The sequence below is a fragment of the Populus trichocarpa genome, chromosome 1 (genome assembly GCF_000002775.5).
Source record: "Populus trichocarpa isolate Nisqually-1 chromosome 1, P.trichocarpa_v4.1, whole genome shotgun sequence".
In the NCBI taxonomy this organism is placed as follows: Eukaryota; Viridiplantae; Streptophyta; class Magnoliopsida; order Malpighiales; family Salicaceae; genus Populus; species Populus trichocarpa.
This window is the reverse complement of record NC_037285.2, coordinates 46,470,680-46,487,014: the sequence shown is the minus strand read 5'-3', so window position 1 is coordinate 46,487,014 and position 16,335 is coordinate 46,470,680. Positions and strand designations below refer to the sequence as shown.

The 16,335-nt window shown below is 34.6% G+C and overlaps 4 protein-coding genes across 5 annotated transcripts; 1 reads left to right on the top strand and 3 right to left on the bottom strand.

Moving 5' to 3' along the window:
* Positions 1–19: 19 nt before the first annotated feature.
* Positions 20–4,446, top strand: LOC18095763 (DNA repair protein recA homolog 1, chloroplastic). The gene is made up of 13 exons (XM_006370406.3): positions 20–414; positions 838–929; positions 1,170–1,245; positions 1,753–1,815; positions 1,960–2,089; positions 2,234–2,319; positions 2,408–2,533; positions 2,662–2,766; positions 2,881–2,937; positions 3,247–3,309; positions 3,392–3,468; positions 3,601–3,673; positions 3,912–4,446. The coding sequence occupies exons 1-13, from the start codon at positions 184–186 to the stop codon at positions 4,014–4,016; spliced, it is 1,284 nt and encodes a 427-aa protein (XP_006370468.1). The 5' UTR covers positions 20–183; the 3' UTR covers positions 4,017–4,446.
* LOC18095762 (photosystem II 10 kDa polypeptide, chloroplastic) lies at positions 4,352–6,346 on the bottom strand. Its single transcript, XM_006370405.3, has 5 exons — positions 6,056–6,346; positions 5,496–5,554; positions 4,927–4,982; positions 4,740–4,792; positions 4,352–4,598 (listed from the first exon to the last, which is right to left on the bottom strand). Exons 1-5 carry the CDS (start codon positions 6,216–6,218, stop codon positions 4,504–4,506), a joined length of 426 nt encoding a protein of 141 aa, XP_006370467.1. The 5' UTR covers positions 6,219–6,346; the 3' UTR covers positions 4,352–4,503.
* Positions 6,347–6,847: 501 nt separating this feature from the next.
* On the bottom strand, positions 6,848–9,142 carry LOC18095761 (photosystem II 10 kDa polypeptide, chloroplastic). Its single transcript, XM_006370404.3, has 4 exons — positions 8,843–9,142; positions 8,080–8,138; positions 7,255–7,363; positions 6,848–7,112 (listed from the first exon to the last, which is right to left on the bottom strand). Exons 1-4 carry the CDS (start codon positions 8,991–8,993, stop codon positions 7,018–7,020), a joined length of 414 nt encoding a protein of 137 aa, XP_006370466.1. The 5' UTR covers positions 8,994–9,142; the 3' UTR covers positions 6,848–7,017.
* Positions 9,012–15,819, bottom strand: LOC18095760 (uncharacterized). 2 transcript variants are annotated; one of them, XM_052456411.1, is made up of 10 exons: positions 15,611–15,819; positions 15,405–15,504; positions 14,837–15,017; positions 14,234–14,306; positions 13,959–14,135; positions 13,551–13,648; positions 13,251–13,339; positions 12,977–13,150; positions 11,081–11,190; positions 9,012–9,277 (listed from the first exon to the last, which is right to left on the bottom strand). In XM_052456411.1, exons 1-10 carry the CDS (start codon positions 15,729–15,731, stop codon positions 9,240–9,242), a joined length of 1,161 nt encoding a protein of 386 aa, XP_052312371.1. In that variant the 5' UTR covers positions 15,732–15,819; the 3' UTR covers positions 9,012–9,239. The 2 variants fall into 2 exon arrangements, with proteins under 2 accessions (XP_052312371.1, XP_024449518.1); XM_024593750.2 differs by lacking the exon at positions 9,012–9,277 and having other exon boundaries at positions 10,821–11,190; positions 15,611–15,817.
* Between the last annotated feature and the right edge of the window lie 516 nt (positions 15,820–16,335).

Here is a 16,335-nt window from a genome sequence, read left to right as displayed (position 1 = left end):
AATGACAGAAAACAAAAGGTCAAAAAACAACAGACAACATCAGTTGCAATCATATTCAATAGTAGAGAGAACAGCAGCGTTACAAGTAAGAAACCCACAAGCAAAGAAAACCTCACTACTTCTGCTAACTTATTGTCTTCATTTCAACAAAATTTCTGAACTTTCATTCTACTGTTTCTTCCAATGGATTCATTGGCAATTCTAAAACCCATCACTACAATCCACCATTTCCCTTCAAAGTCCACACCTTTTCACCCTTCCCTCCCTCTCTACTTCCAGTTCTCTCGCGTTTGTTTCAAAACCTCACATTTTGCTGCAGTTAAAAAGAAACCTAAGGAAATTCGCTGTGAATTTGATAGCAAAGTTAATGGCTCTCCTCTTTCTTCAGACTTGGACGCTCGTTTCCTTGACAAGGTAATTTTCATGTTATTTTTGCAACTGGGTTTTGGTTATTATTGCTTGCAGTCCTTTTTATTTGCTTAAATGGCATTAAAGTTGGGTTTATTTTTTTGTTAATATTTTAAGTAACCCTTTTGTTTTCTTGCAGAGATAGTTGGTTTATTTAATGGATTCTTGAGTTATTTTAAAAGGGTTCTTTGGATTAGAACTTATTAGTCCGTAAAAGGTTACTAACTTTTGGTGCCAAAATTAGCATCTTATTTTGTAGTTCTGACAATATGAACTTGTGATTTTGTTGTTTATTCTCAGTTCTATTGGTTATAGTGGGTGGGGTGAGTTCAGCTTTGAGGCTTATTTGTTGGATGGTATTAAATAGCACTACATGGTCAATGAAGTAGAGAATTGATTATGGAAGTATTGTATTTGTGTTTGGTGCAGCAAAAGGCATTGGAAGCAGCGATGAATGACATAAATAACTCGTTTGGAAAGGGGAGTGTTACAAGATTGGGGAGTGCTGGTGGAGCATTGGTGTAAGTGTTCTCATCCTACCATAACATTCCATTTGTTTTATTTCTGTGTTTTTGGATTTTTTCCTCCCTGGAGAAATATTCCCCTTCATTTTGTGGAGTGTCAGATAAAATGAATGGAGGGTTCTATTTATGTTTGATTGCTTATTATGGGTTTTAGCCAGATGCATCAGGCAATCCAACATGCTGTATTTAGGATATTGACTTGAAGGTAGACTTCACCTTATAACATATTTCTTGCAGTGAGACTTTTCCCAGTGGCTGTTTGACACTTGATTTTGCGTTAGGTGGTGGTCTCCCCAAAGGGAGAATTGTAGAGGTATCCACTCTTTGTTTGTTTTGAGTTTATCTTTGCTCTCTTTTCCGATGATTTGCTTCACGTTTCTTGACTTGAACACGCTTTAGCTTCAATGTGAAGCTAAAACTTGCCATGGTGTGCATGAAGCAATCACTTGATTGTTTGATAATTGATCTGGTGTGCCTGGATCTTAGTAATGAGAGCACAATATCGTTTATAGTATATTTTGACCTGACCCAAATGGACTGCCTAAATAACCTTTTGATAAGGATCAGGGAAGTCTAATAATGCTGAAAATGTTTGGTAGGCCCTTGTAAATTAGAACTGCTCTATCATTTTCATAGTGAATAGGAGAGAGAGAGAGTTGAATATGAATTAATTTGGGAAAGGGGAAATTCTAACTTTTAAATTGCTGGGGTTTTTTCCAGTGATGAACTATGTTTACTCTGAAAGAAATTCTCTAAACATATTTTTATTAAATTTTGTATGCTATTAGGCTGATAAATGTGTGATATTTTTCTTGTGTAGATATTTGGTCCAGAAAGTAGTGGAAAAACCACCCTTGCACTCCATGCAATTGCAGAAGTGCAGGTTCTTTACTGCCTGTTGTTTTGTTCTTATTTTTAGTCTCTGTTCAATAGATTTGCAGGCACTTTATTACCTGTTCTCTTCATCCTTTTGTATCTCATGTCTGTATGGGGACTAAGATGCAGTTTTTCTGTGCTAAATATACAGAAGTTTGGAGGCCATGCTATGCTTGTTGATGCAGAGCACGCATTTGATCCAGCATATTCAAAAGCATTGGGAGTGGATGTAGAAAATTTGATTGTCTGTCAACCTGATAATGGCGAGATGGCACTTGAAAGTAATATAGCTTCTCTTGGATATGTGGTTTTATAGAGAATTGACATGATGATCATAGCAGTAGGGCCAATGGACAATTTTGATTCTTATGAAATTTAAGCACCTATGCTCAGTGTATAAGGACTAACATCTTTGCATATCTCAGTTGCAGATCGTATGTGCAGGTCTGGTGCTGTAGATCTTATCTGTGTTGATTCTGTATCAGCTCTCACTCCAAGAGCAGAGATTGAAGTGTGTGTTTTTTTTTTCTTTGCCATAGCTTCAATTAAAATGATGAGCTTACCCATGTTTGATTCCTTGCTGTATTCTTAACATTCAGGGTGAGATTGGGATGCAGCAAATAGGTTTGCAAGCACGCCTTATGAGTCAGGCATTGCGTAAAATGTCAGGAAATGCTTCCAAAGCTGGCTGTACACTCATTTTCCTTAATCAAATAAGATATAAGGTACTATGGATTGAATAGTATTAATATTGTCTTTGTTCATATGGCATTTTTACACCCTTCTATTCTCTGTATCAATATATCTTATATTTGTCTCCCAGTGACTGATGAATTGTGGATTTTTTATTTAGATTGGTGTATATTATGGGAATCCAGAAGTGACAAGTGGAGGAATAGCCTTAAAATTTTTTGCCTCAGTTCGTCTTGAAATACGTTCTACTGGGAAGATAAAATCAGTAAGCTCAGCCAATTTAAGCCTGTAAAGAAATAAAGAAGGATGATTTATTGAATATCTATAATTCTATATGAACACTTGAACACCTTTTGAGTAGAAATTAACATTATTTTAGGTTAAAGGAGATGAAGATGTAGGGGTTCGTGTTCGTGTAAGAGTGCAGAAGAGTAAGGTACGTATGGCTGGTTGCAAGATATGTTTGAAGACTGGCATCATTATCTGCAGATTAGAATTGGTTTATAGATGAATATGAAGGTTATGTCCATGTAAGCATGTACATGACTGTTGGGTAACTAGTTTACCTTGAGCTGTACCTTCTCACTGGGAAGACTTCACAATATGAAATCATTATTTGCCAAGAAATGTCATGCTTCAGTAAATCAATTACACTGCCCCAACTCTGATTTCCCGCCATACCATTTGATCATCCATCGTCAGTATATTTCCACAGAACTTTTATTGTGGTTAGCTGTTTTGACAGGTCTCAAGACCGTACAAGCAAGCCGAGTTTGAAATTATATTTGGAGAGGGAGTGAGTCAACTGGTTGGTATTGCAATATAATGATTGTCATTTCCACCAATATTGCAAGCTGTTTTATCTATTCTGAATTTTATTTTACTGTCAGGGTTGCATTTTGGACTGTGCTGAAATGATGGATGTTGTGGTAAAGAAAGGTTCTTGGTATAGCTATGGGGATCATAGGTTGGCCTCTGAACTTCTATTTTTGGTTCTTGGTGTTGATTTCAGTTCAGTACTGTTGGTTTATATATCAATTTATTTATTCGGAACTTTAATACCACCGCCTCATCATTTTGTGTTTATGTTTTCAAAAAGGTTGGGACAAGGAAGAGACAAAGCATTACAGTACTTGAGAGACAATCCTCATCTTCAGGAAGAAATAGAGAAGGTTTGGTTGTTTATGCATTTTGAACAGCTTAAATCCATTAGTATGGTCTGAAGCTGCCTTAAGTGAAGCAGCAGGATTTTTTGCTTGTCTATCTGTCATTTTCAATCACGTGAGAGAAAAAAATGGAACAAAGCCTCTTTAGAAGTGCTTGGAGCTTTATTTATCATTTTTCATAGTCTCTACAGTGCCATTATTGGGAAGATTATGGTAATTTTTTTCCTTTTTTTTGCATTTGCAGAAAGTTCGATCCACTATGACTGATGGAACAGTAAATATGGGCACTCCACAAGCGAGGAACATGCCAGTGCCTCTTCAAGATGAAAATGTTTACGATGATATTTGATGCGGATGTAACAGAATTTCTTGACTGGTTATAAAATTTTGTCTGTCTCATTGCACTGAGGCTGGGAGGCTAGTCGAAGGCACAACAGAACATATATTCTTTCTTGCCAGGTCAAGCCTAGGCAGAGTGGTGGTGCATCCACAAATATGTTGGTCCATTCAGTTCAAAGGGTTAAACTGGCTGACATCGGTTTTCATTTATCTGTACCATGGTCTCGTAGAAACTGAAATGGCACGGTGTTGTCTTGCACTTGGTTGCAGACGCATCATCCATGCAAATGTTGGTGCTGGAGGGGGGAGAAAGGGTTGGAGGTTTTTCTTACAAGTTCTGAGAAATTAATGTTAACAGCAATTATTTTAAAAAATACTTGTACTGTTGAATTGAAGAGGGAACTGATTATATAAATTGGAGCAGCACATTATTATTATTATCGCTGCTAGAAACAGTAGTTGGGAACTTGGGATAGGCAAATCAGAGCAGCAGAACTCTACTGTGCCAAAGCACTTGTACTGTAAACAAGAAGGGCTCCCCCTGCAAGAAGGCCAGCTAGGGTAACAGCCCAGATTAGCAAGCCAGTCTTACCTGCAAATATCACATTATTCAATCAAATAAACTGAGCTCTTAACAGGGAATTATATGAGATAATTCTCTTCAAAAGAAATGTTCTTTTGCATCAAGAAATTGTCAAAAAAAAAAAAAATTACAGTAATTTGAGTTGCTTACCCCCAACATAAACATCACCACTTGGAGACCAATCATTAGTGTTGTAAATAGGACTGTACATCAAACATCACAGAAGAAATTAGGAAACTCAGGTCATATAATTTATGCCCATTTTCAAATAATTTATCATCAGAAAAAAATATTTTAAAAAAATAATCAGGGAATTGATCAGAAATTGATAGCCTACCTGTATCCATCAACATTAGCACCATATTTGTCGACAAATTGGTACACTCCCTTTCCCTGAATCAACCCTAAAATTTGTGTTACTAATAAACTAATCTCTGTTGGTACCAAATTATCCATAAAGAATGGTATAATAATCCCTTTTAAAAGCAGTTCCATGCATTAAATTCATGATAATTCCATGCAATAAATGCCTCTAGTCAGATTAACTTTTAAATTTAATGAATATTGTCAAATTATTTACACATAACTTTTTTTTTAAAAAAAAAAACTTATTTTACCAGACATAAATATAAATATTATCAAATTCGACTTGAATTTGAAACCAAACCTTTTATATATATATATATATATATATATATATATATCTGATAAATAATAAATATAATAAAATATAGGAAAACTTTTATTTGTAATATCTATTGTAATCTATTTCAAGAGAAAACAATTTCTAAAAAAGAAAACAATAACAGAAGAGGCCAAATTAACTTACCCTAGCAAATAGCAATATCAATTGTCATGTATTAACGTTTATTTCAAGCATTTTAACTTGAAAGAACATTGAATTACCTTGCCCTTCCTCCCAGAGGCATCAACCCCTTCCCTCAAGTCCATGCCACCATTGATTCCTGTATAACAAATCCAAAACTCATCAACTCAACAAATAATACATTACTATTTCTTAAGAGACTGATTTGATGAAAGAATTGTTATTGAATAATATAGAAAGATTAGTAGCATGCATGTATTTCATTCTATAAATTAATAAAGATCCTATTTTTATCTCTGGGTATGCCTTTTCGTTGAATAAATTTGAAGAAAATATTTAGCGTTTGATTATCTTGGGATAGAAAAAACAAAAATAATTAAAACAGAAATATATTTGGTTTAAAAGATAGAGAAAAAAACATAAAATAAATTTGTTTTTATGATTGTTCTGGATTGAATCTCTATCTTTTTAAAATTTAAAATATAAATATATAAACATGATTCATCGATGTTATTATCTGTTTCTTTTTTTTCCCAGACAGCAACTAAATCACATAGCAAAAATGAAGAAAATTTTCGGTGAATCTCGAAAATTATGTATGTATTTCTATGGACAAATATTTATCAATGAAGCAACAGACCATAAGGCTGATCAGTGTTGGTCTTCCTCGTACGACTAGCCTCAACTTTGAAAGATGATCTCCTTGCAAGAGTCGGGAGCCCTCTCACTGAAGAAGGTTTCTTGACTGTAAAAGGAGCTGGTTTCAGGCTGATTGATGGAGCCATAACCGAGCTGGTTGCCATAATTAATTACTAGTGTTTTACTTTGCTTAATCTCCTCTCTGCCTGCTTCTTGTGCTCTCCAACTTGCTGGTCTGTTTCAAATAAAATACTTACTTCCTGGATATTGAAAGTGATAGCATGATCATTATCGTGTATGTTCCCACCTGGCATTGCTTATGTGGATGAAATCTGGATATGATATTGCTAACATTATCAAGATGGCCAGGTGCTGCAAACTAGGTGGTCTAGGAGTTCAAATCCTCTGCCCCACCTGATTACAGGACTGCTGGAGTAGGACCATTGGCTTAGAATGGATCATTCAGAGATTATCTACAATCTTCCATGTTACTGTATTTAAGAATATATTGTATGGTGTAGTATCCCAGAATGAGAATATACTTTCGAATATTATAGCAGGACCTGTCAGCTAAATCAAGGCATCATCACTGCCACCATCACAGCCACTATCACGACTGCAGCAGCAGCAGCTGCTGCTATCAGCACATCATCACTGCTATGCATTTCAATACAAGAGGTCCTAAATTGGAACCTAGGGCTTGGTGGGGTGTGATCAAAGAATGAACCAATATGATCTCAAAGGAACAAACAACAACAGGAAATAATAATAATAATAATAATAATAATAATAATAAGGGAAACTCATATGAAAATTTACTACTAGTTGTACTCCATTGAAATTCAAATCCAAGGGAGAACAAAATTACACATAGGGATTCACAAGGGGGGAGAATTTTTTGTTTCTGGACAGTGAATGGGACAGGCTATATGATACACTGCTATAAATTAGAAAAGCAGAAGTCTACTGTGCCAAAGCACTTGTGCTGTAAACAAGAAGTGCACCTCCGGCAAGAATGCCAGCTAGGGTAACAGCCCAGATTAGCAAGCCAGTCTTACCTGCAAATATTATTACATTATTCATTTCATTAACAATTACATCGAACTCAGAGACAGGGAAATCAATATCTAATACAGAAATTGATGTTCTTTTTTCTTGCAGCATGGATATATAGTTCTGAAAATGCATAGAGTAACTTACCCCCAGCATAGACATCGCCAGTTGGGGACCATTCATCAGTGTTGTAGATAGGGCTGTAGCCATCCACATTAGCACCATATTTGTCGACATATTGGTACACACCCTTTCCCTGCAGGATCAAGTTTAAAGATTATGATGCTAATCGCTTGTAAGCTTTCAGTAAAAACAATACAACGCGCAACTGCAGAGGATGCCTAAAGAGATTTTCAAAAAATCATTTCATCAGTCCAAGTGATTCGGTAATGGCATATATCCTCCATGAATAACCCTGAAGGGTGTATTTCAACTGGTCAGGCCCTAAGTTTGCTTCCTAGAAGTCACTAGTTCGAGTCCCACAAACCTTGGGGTCACTTGAGGCTTACATGGTCGTTAACTTCAGCGTCCGTGGGATTAATCGAGGTGTATGCAAGCTGGCCCGGACACCCACGTTAATCTAAAAAAAAAAAAATCTCCGACGCTTTTCATTCCTAGATATATTCCCTTGTGTTATGCAAAATTTTACATTATTTAGTAGCACAGTGAAGATATCAACACATTCATATATGCTATATGATTTCTTAGGCTGCTATTACATGTTACGTTTGGTTAATGTTCTAGAACGTAAGAAACAAATACATTAGAGATGAAAATCGTGTTTAGTTAAAAGAACAGACACGGAGTTATATAAATAAATATGTCTCAGCAATATGAATTTCTGTCTTTTCAAAAAATGAAGGATATTTCAACTATTTTTGTCTCTTTTATTCGGAGACTATATATATATAAAAGAGTAAATAAAACAAGCCAACATAAACTTGCAAGCAAATTAAAGCACTACACACTCACCTTGGGCTTCCTTCCAGATGCATCTAACCCATCCCTGAGGTTCATGCCACCACCAGTTCCTGTATAACAAAAATGAAACTCTAACTTCTTCACAAAATCTCTTTTCCTTCTAAAATCAACAAGAAAATAATTTAGCTTCTTGGATTGTTCAACATGTAACATGAGCAGTTTAAATGCTACAATAAGCAGCAGTCTAGACAAGATCCAACTCTATGATAGTCTAAAGTAATGAAGAAAATAGTTAAGGAAATGAAAATCAAGAGAATAAAAGATCCATGAAGAGAAAATATTAATTAATTACTACATTTTTGTAAATTATATTAGTGTGGGGTGAGAGAGCGAGAGGAGAAGGAAAGGGACTCGTACTTGTCTGTAAACAGGATAAGGAACAAGGAAACAAAATTATTGAGATCAAATTGCTATCATACCATTATTTTAAATTACTCTACTATTAATCAATGATTAATTAATTTGTTGTTTTGTTACTTTTCATTTCACTTTCTGTTCATGCACTTATCACAAACTTTTTTCCAGAATTGGAGAGGAAGATCAGTTCGGGCCCTTCTGAGAAACTTTCCATTTATACTAGTTAATTATCTCTCCCTGATCAGCTTCGACTAGAGGGCGCGCACCCAAATCAGAGAAAATGCATTAAAATCTTGCATGTTCAACATCTGCATTTATGTTTGTGCATGCATGTCCATCACATGAAAAGGGTATGACTGTAAGAGTAATATGTATTTATGAGGATGAAGAAACAGACCATAAGGCGTATCGGTCTTGATCTTCTTGACACCACTGGCTTCAATCTTGAAAGTCCTCCTTGAAAGTGTTGGGAGGCCTCTTACTGAAGATTTCTCTACTGTGAAAGGAGATGGTTTCAGGCTCAATGAAGCCATTACTGAGGCTGCCATTGCTGACTTAGCTTCTGCTTCTCTCTTTTTTTTTCTTTTTTTTCCACAATCTCTCGTTTTTTCTTCTTAACTATGTGGTCTGGCTACTAAAACCCTAGATAATAATAATGGGTGGTGATTTCACGTTTCCACGTGGAATGAACTGCGTGGCTGAGTTCTAGATATGATATGGAAACATTATCAGGAAGGCAAGAAGCCTTTAAACAGGTGGTTTCGAAGCATGCAGATCCTCAGTACCTCATCTTCTTACAGGAGACGTGGAGGATAACTGCCCATGCATAGCCCTAAGAATGGATTCTTTAGATCAGGTCAGACAAAATGTATAAATAAATAATAAATAATAGAATTATATATATATATATATATATATATATATATATATATATATATATATATATATATATATAGGCAAGTAGACTTGAATCTGCACTGTCCCTATTAATTGGAAGGTTTTTGGGTGTACTGATATCGAATCTAATTCATTTTCACCTAACAGTAATATAAATATTCTCAACTATTAACATTCAATTATACTAAGATAGGACGTCAAATGCATAAATTTTTTTCAATGGAAAAAAATTAAGAATGCTAAAGCGATGCAGATGTTTCTAAAAGAAACAAAAACAAAATGAGATTTTGATTATTAATTTGATTGGGTTTAATTAATTTGGTTAATTTAATTAATATGAATAAAAAAATACAACAACAATAAATAAATTGAAAAATATTAAAAACATAAAAAAAATATAAAACTCGTTGAAAGCAAAGTGAATAATACATTGAAGCTCAATTATAAAAAAACTTAATGTTAATAGGTGGAAAAAAAAACCAATGAAAAAAAAAATCTGAGTCAACATAAGTTAACCCGCTAACCCCGTGACCCTAAACAAGAGGTTGAGATAACCTCATGGAAAGAAAAGTGAAAAAAAAAAACATAAAGTCAATTTTCAATAAATCAAATGTTGAAGGAAGAAATAAAAAAAATTAAAAAACTTAAAAGACTTAAAAAAAACAAAAATCAACTTATATTAACCTTCGAAATTTATAACTTTTGTCATAAGTCCAAGATCAACCTCATTAAAAGCAAACCCTAAAACATAGCACAATAAAGTTCTAAATTAATAAAATATTAAAGAATAAAATTGAAAAAAAAATACAATAAAAAGATCCAAAACAAAAAAATTTATAATAAAAAAAATGGCTACTAAATATGATATAAAAATAATATAAAATTAAATGTTGATGGATAAAATTAAAAACAAAATTCAATTAGAAAAAACAAACATAAATCAAAAAAATGATAACCAAATTTGATATAAAAATTAAAAGAAATCAAATGATAACGAATAAAATTAAAGAAAAAATCAATTAAAAAAAGATAAAAAAAACAAAACAAAACAAATAGATATATAAAAAAAATAAAGACTAATTTTAATAAAAAGAACAATGAAATGAAACCTTTTATATTTTTGGCAATGCCAATAGAGAGAAAAGGGAGAGAAGAAGAAAAAAATCTACCAAAACTCAATTATTATTCTTCTGCGTACACGCGCAGCATCAACAGAAAAATAATGATGAAACATTAGCCTTCTAACAATTTTGCTTGCAAGGATAATAAAGTTTATACACTATTCAAATGAAAATAAACAAATACCTAACTGCCCCTAATTAACAGCCTTTTGGATCTTAATATCTCACTGTTGAATTGTGATTTTGTATTTCGTTTTGTTTATTTCTTTTTGCTTTTATTTTTCTCGCTGTGTCTGTATTGGTTATTATTGTAAAAGGATATGCATGGCTGAGGAGAAAAGAGGGAAAAGAGAGAGCTTTGAGTCTTGTATAAGTGTTATTGGACTCGTAAAGCTGTGAACTCAGCACTATTTGCTTTCTTGGGTTTCAAGAGCGTGCATTATAGTGGGATTGAATTGCAGTTGAGCATTTTACATGACCATGAAATGATCAGAAAACTACCTGAAAGGGGAAAGAACAGAAAGAAACAAAAGCAAAAAAGGAACAGGGCAGAACTTATAAGCAACTAAGCATTTCCGTAAGCTTTGAAGCAGCAGCCAGGCCACTAAGAATCGCACCTTCGACATTTGGACTCACACAAAAATCTCCACAGATGGCCAATCTCTTCTTCCTATCCCAAAGACATTTCTGCTCCCTCGCTATGCTCGCAGTTGGGAAAGCACTTCCCCTGGAAACATACCAAGCGATGGAAACAATGAAGTGAACAGTATAGAGCGGTAAGATTGAATGAAAATAGTTGACAGAAGGAACAGTTAAAAAAGAGAGAACACAGACATGCAAGTCTTACACTTGTGCTAATGTAAAAATTCATGATTCATGACGGCATTCAACTTCTTATATATATAAGAAGTAGAATGCCGTCATGAATCATGAATTTTTACATAGGGGACAGCAGAACTGGATTTTCAATTCCAAACAAACTGAATCCTAACCCCTAGTTCTAACAATCAATCTATAAGGAACAGTTAAAAAAGAGAGAACACAGACATGCAAGTCTTACACTTGTGCTAATGTAAAAATTCATGATTCATGACGGCATTCAACTTCTTATATATATAAGAAGTTGAATGCCGTCATGAATCATGAATTTTGACATAGGGGACAGCAGAACTGGATTTTCAATTCCAAACAAACTGAATCCTAACCCCTAGTTCTAACAATCAATCTATAATTTAGTTTTAATGCAAGTATGTAGTCTTGATGGTCAATCTTGTCATGAACATTGTGAAGATAACAGGCAACTAGCAGCAATGAATAACATGAGACAACCAGTAGAAACTGCAGAATGTTTAAGATAGAAGAGCGCAAATTAAAGGATTCGGATGAACAGAATGTTGATTACAAAGAGTTGAGTTCAAGAGTTAAATTGATAAGCTGGTGCTAATCATTAATTTTATCATTCTGGATAATCTCAGCATTCTGCATGCAAGAATAAACGTTTTCAAGACTCCGGAAAGAGAAGAGAGAAATCCTATAGTGAAATGAGTATACAACATCTCAAAATGAGTAGATAACATCTCAAGAGAGAAATCCTATATTCATGCTGGTCAATTAATTAGATAAATGGAAGAAGCGAGATACATCATAGAAACAAAAGAGGAGAATGGAGAACAGAACAAGACTTGTGAAATTATTATCTGACTTGATTATTTGGAATTTTTATTTCTTCTAATGACGTTTAGCAAAAACAAATTCCCAATTCAGCAGTTAAAGTAGTTTTCAGGTAGAAAGTTGTTCCATTTCCTATTCTGTTAGTTTTCCTGTTCAGGAATTCCTATCCCTATTTTGATATTGGGTTTGCGGTTCTTGATGTTTCTTATGCCTGTTATATGTTGTTGATTAACAATTGATTATTAAGTATAAATAATTTTGCTTCTCCTTGCTACTTGCTTCAAAAATCCCTAGCATTTCTCTTCTTTGTTCTTCTCTCTACTATCCTTCATGAATTTTGGCCATTAAGAAAGTTGCAAGTATGCCGACCAACTAATCAAAATTCCCAGTTTACTTTGTAATTCCAGCAAAGTCATACCCTCATCCCCAGTTTCTTAAATAAACCTGAGAGATGTAGTGGTATGGACCATTTTAAAGGCCTTCGAACAAGCTAACTGATCTGGCCAGATAGTGCATCTTCCTTTCAAATTCCCAGTTTACTTTCTAATTCCAACAAAGTCATACCCTCACTCCCAAAATTTCTTCAATGAAGCTGAGAGAGAGAGTGTGTCATGGACCATTAAAGTCTCTTTTAAAGGGCTTTGAAAGGCTAACTTAACTAGCCAGAAAGTTTTCTTCTCAGGCCTATTGGAGAAAAGGGACGGTAAAAATGGAAACTGCATTGATTTTCAAAGCCTCATAGGACTAGAACAATGCAGAGATCCCAGAGCTAGTTTCATCAAGAAATTCAACAAATAGAAGTAATAATAATGAAAATATAGGGCATTAATCTAAGTACCAACCATCTATGAGCTTTCATAAAAAATGGCCGAGGGATATTGAGCCCAATGCTTTGGAATTCTTGAAACAATTCTTCAGCTACTTTTGTTAATGTTGCGCTTGAAGGCTTCTGAAGGCCAGTTTGAGCAATTATGCCTCTTGCATAATTTGCTGTTGAATGTAATACCCATCGTTCACTGCACAGCAAAGCAAAATAGTAAATATAACTGAGCAACCTGAAACAGAAATTTGATTACTCTTCCAGTTATTCACTAATAAGGAAACACAGATGCATGCCTCGCAGTTGAACGACCAGGCTTGCTGCTGTCACAATGACTCCAGCTTAAAATTTCAGAATTTTTAAATGAGAAGCCCTTTACAGATATCTGAATCATGATACCAAAATTCCATCAGGAACACATGTAAGCTGCGTGAATAGCTGTGATGGAAGAAAACATCCAATAGAAATTGTGGTGCAACTAGAAAGCAGAGGTGTGAGAGCAAAATAAGGAAGGACAGCAAAAGAGGAAAGTGCATATGAAAAGGTTTTCAAAGCATTAACAAGCTTGGTTAAGAGATACATGATCGGTGACTTACTGAAGACAAGGGCTCCGAAAATGCTAGCATAAGAGCAAAGCATGGACTAACAGGAATATCCTGTAACTTCAATGCCAACTCTGGAGTCAAACTCAAATCTGAATCAATGAAAAACAACTAATGGTTGAGATATTAACTCAGGCTGTTCTGCACAGACAATGGCTCCAATAAGATAGAGAAAGGAAGGAAAGATAACCACTGCATGATTTATGTAACATCAAATGCTTTATGCAAATATTTGTAACAAAGGAACAGATTTTTTTTGTTCTATGCCACAGAATGGAACCAATAAAATGAGGGGACAGGAAAGAAAGCAGTGATAAAAATGTGTTTGTTTTATGTACTCTAAAAGACATAAGAGTAAGTTTATTGAGAGGCCTGGGGAGGAGAGGGATAGGTTCATCATACCAAGAGGTGGTGGACGTCCTGTCACATCTGTAAATCTTGGAGAAGCTATGCCTTTGTCAGACACAACCACTCCACTAAAACGACCAAGATTTTGACCATCCAAACCCGTCAGAGACCATTTTTCATCATCTAAACACTCCAACCTCCCAATACTAACACCAAACTTACTTTCCACTCCTGAAAATATGTAAAAGGGAAGGCAGCAATTTTTCAAGACTTATTTTTAACCTCAGCCATGAAATATTCCCAGCAAAATGTGGCAAGATACTACATACCAGTCTCATTGCATAATGCTTTACAGATAGAATTCATGCCCGGTATACCAACATATTTCTTGTTTGGTGCTTCCTACATGAAATTGGCATTAAAGATACTTCATATGAATAAGAAGATATGACAAGTGAAAGTATCAATCTCTTTTGTTTACAATCATGCATCCAATTTCTGCATGTATTTGTAAAACGTTAAACAAAACAAACCTCCCCAAAGTTAAATGACATTTTCATTTGTCTCCAAATTATATATTCAGTTGCAGGATAGATAGAGCCCAGTGGATTGTATTATGGTTGAGAACAAGTGAATACAAATGAAAAATGTCATTCACGTTACAAAATCTAGCAGAAAAGATGAAGAATTCAAGATGAATGAAAGCTAAGTTTATATGAAAAGAAATTTTCTAAAGGGATGACGTCAAAAGCCTTAACTTGAATACAGGCACCAGCATTTACTAATCATATGGGACACCAGCATCAAGGATGTATAATGCCGAGGCCCAAAATCTATGATCAGTAATCAGCGAACATGCAATTGATGGTACCAGGCATGTGCTTGAACAAGAAAAGCATGTTATATATACAGGGATAGGGATGGTCATAAACCTGTTCAATGTCAAGAAATTTCTTGGAGATGCAATCAAAAGAGCCACAATTCTCTTTCCATTCTTCAACAAGACCTTTAGATTCCCATTCATGAACAAGCCTCAAGACATCACTGTTGCTCGCACTAAAAAATGGAGCACCATGATCGAACAATAGCTCCTTCCCATCTTCAGATATTTCTCTATTAGAAAGAGTAACAGGTTATATTTTTTTAACACATGCCAAACCATACACTACATCTTCTTGATTAGCACTATAAATTCTAGTAACATAATATAATTACTCCAAAAGGGCACTTCTTTCTTCTCACATTACGCAAAATATAATGATCTTGGTATGCTATGATCAAGTTCTAATGTCTCCTTACAATGTTTAAGCCACCAATAAGACCCAAAAACAAAAACCCATTTCATACATTGTTGCAAATAACTTAAGAGATCATAATTAAAGAAAGTTCATTATAGGTAAGCTAATTACTTTTTTTTTCTTTTTCAATTCAAGAAAATGTAAAAACTACCAAAAATAAACCAAATGAAAGAGAAAGGAGAAGATATAAAGAAGAGATCACCTTCTTTGAGACATGCGGCCACCAGGGCCTCGAGCAGACTCGAAGAGCGTCACAGAGATTCCATTCTTTGCTAGTGTTGATGCACATACTGCTCCTGATACTGCCACATTCATTCCATTTCTTTCAGCAATATTCTCAATATCTAAACATATAGTGCATGTCACAAACAGTAGAAACAAAGACGGAGGAGAGAGACATATACTTACTTCCACCTCCAACAACTGCGACTTTAGTTGCAACGTTGCTCATGGTGGTGGTGTCGATGGATGGATCGGATTTGCAGAGACAAAAAGGCAGGAGCTTGTAGTTAATGGTAGTTATGGTCATTTCCTGCCCTCCCTGGACCACTGGCTTTGGTTCGGTTTAATGTGGGTTCGACAAGTTTTCAAGATATTTTTAGAATTGTGAGCATAGGCAAGTGCATCGTTACTAAACCCGCCTAATAGGTCGACGATCTGGGATAGGGTTGACTCGGCTCTTGCCTAAGTTTCATAAGGTTATTTGTTTTTATATTTAAAAATATGGGATAGGGTTGATTTTTTTTTTTTTTCTGATTTCATACTTTAAAATTAGATTTAATAGGAATTGAGTTTTTTACTTGAGTCCTTCTTCGGATTTTATGGGTTACGAGTTCGAAAGATCACAAGTTTGAAAAATTAATTCGAGTTTAGAAAATACATGGGTTTGCTCTTTTTTTTTTTTAAGCTCATGTATTTTTAGTTTCATCCATCAATATTCATTCGATTAGAGATTAGGCTCAATTATTTATTTTTTACATATAAGATTTTTCATTAATTTTGAGAATGACCTGGTTTATTTCGAATCTTTTTATTTGTTGTTTTTAAAATAATATTTGTTTTTTTATTTAGATTAAATTATTTGATTAAATATAAACATGAAACGAGTTTGAGAGATTAACTCAGGTTCAGGA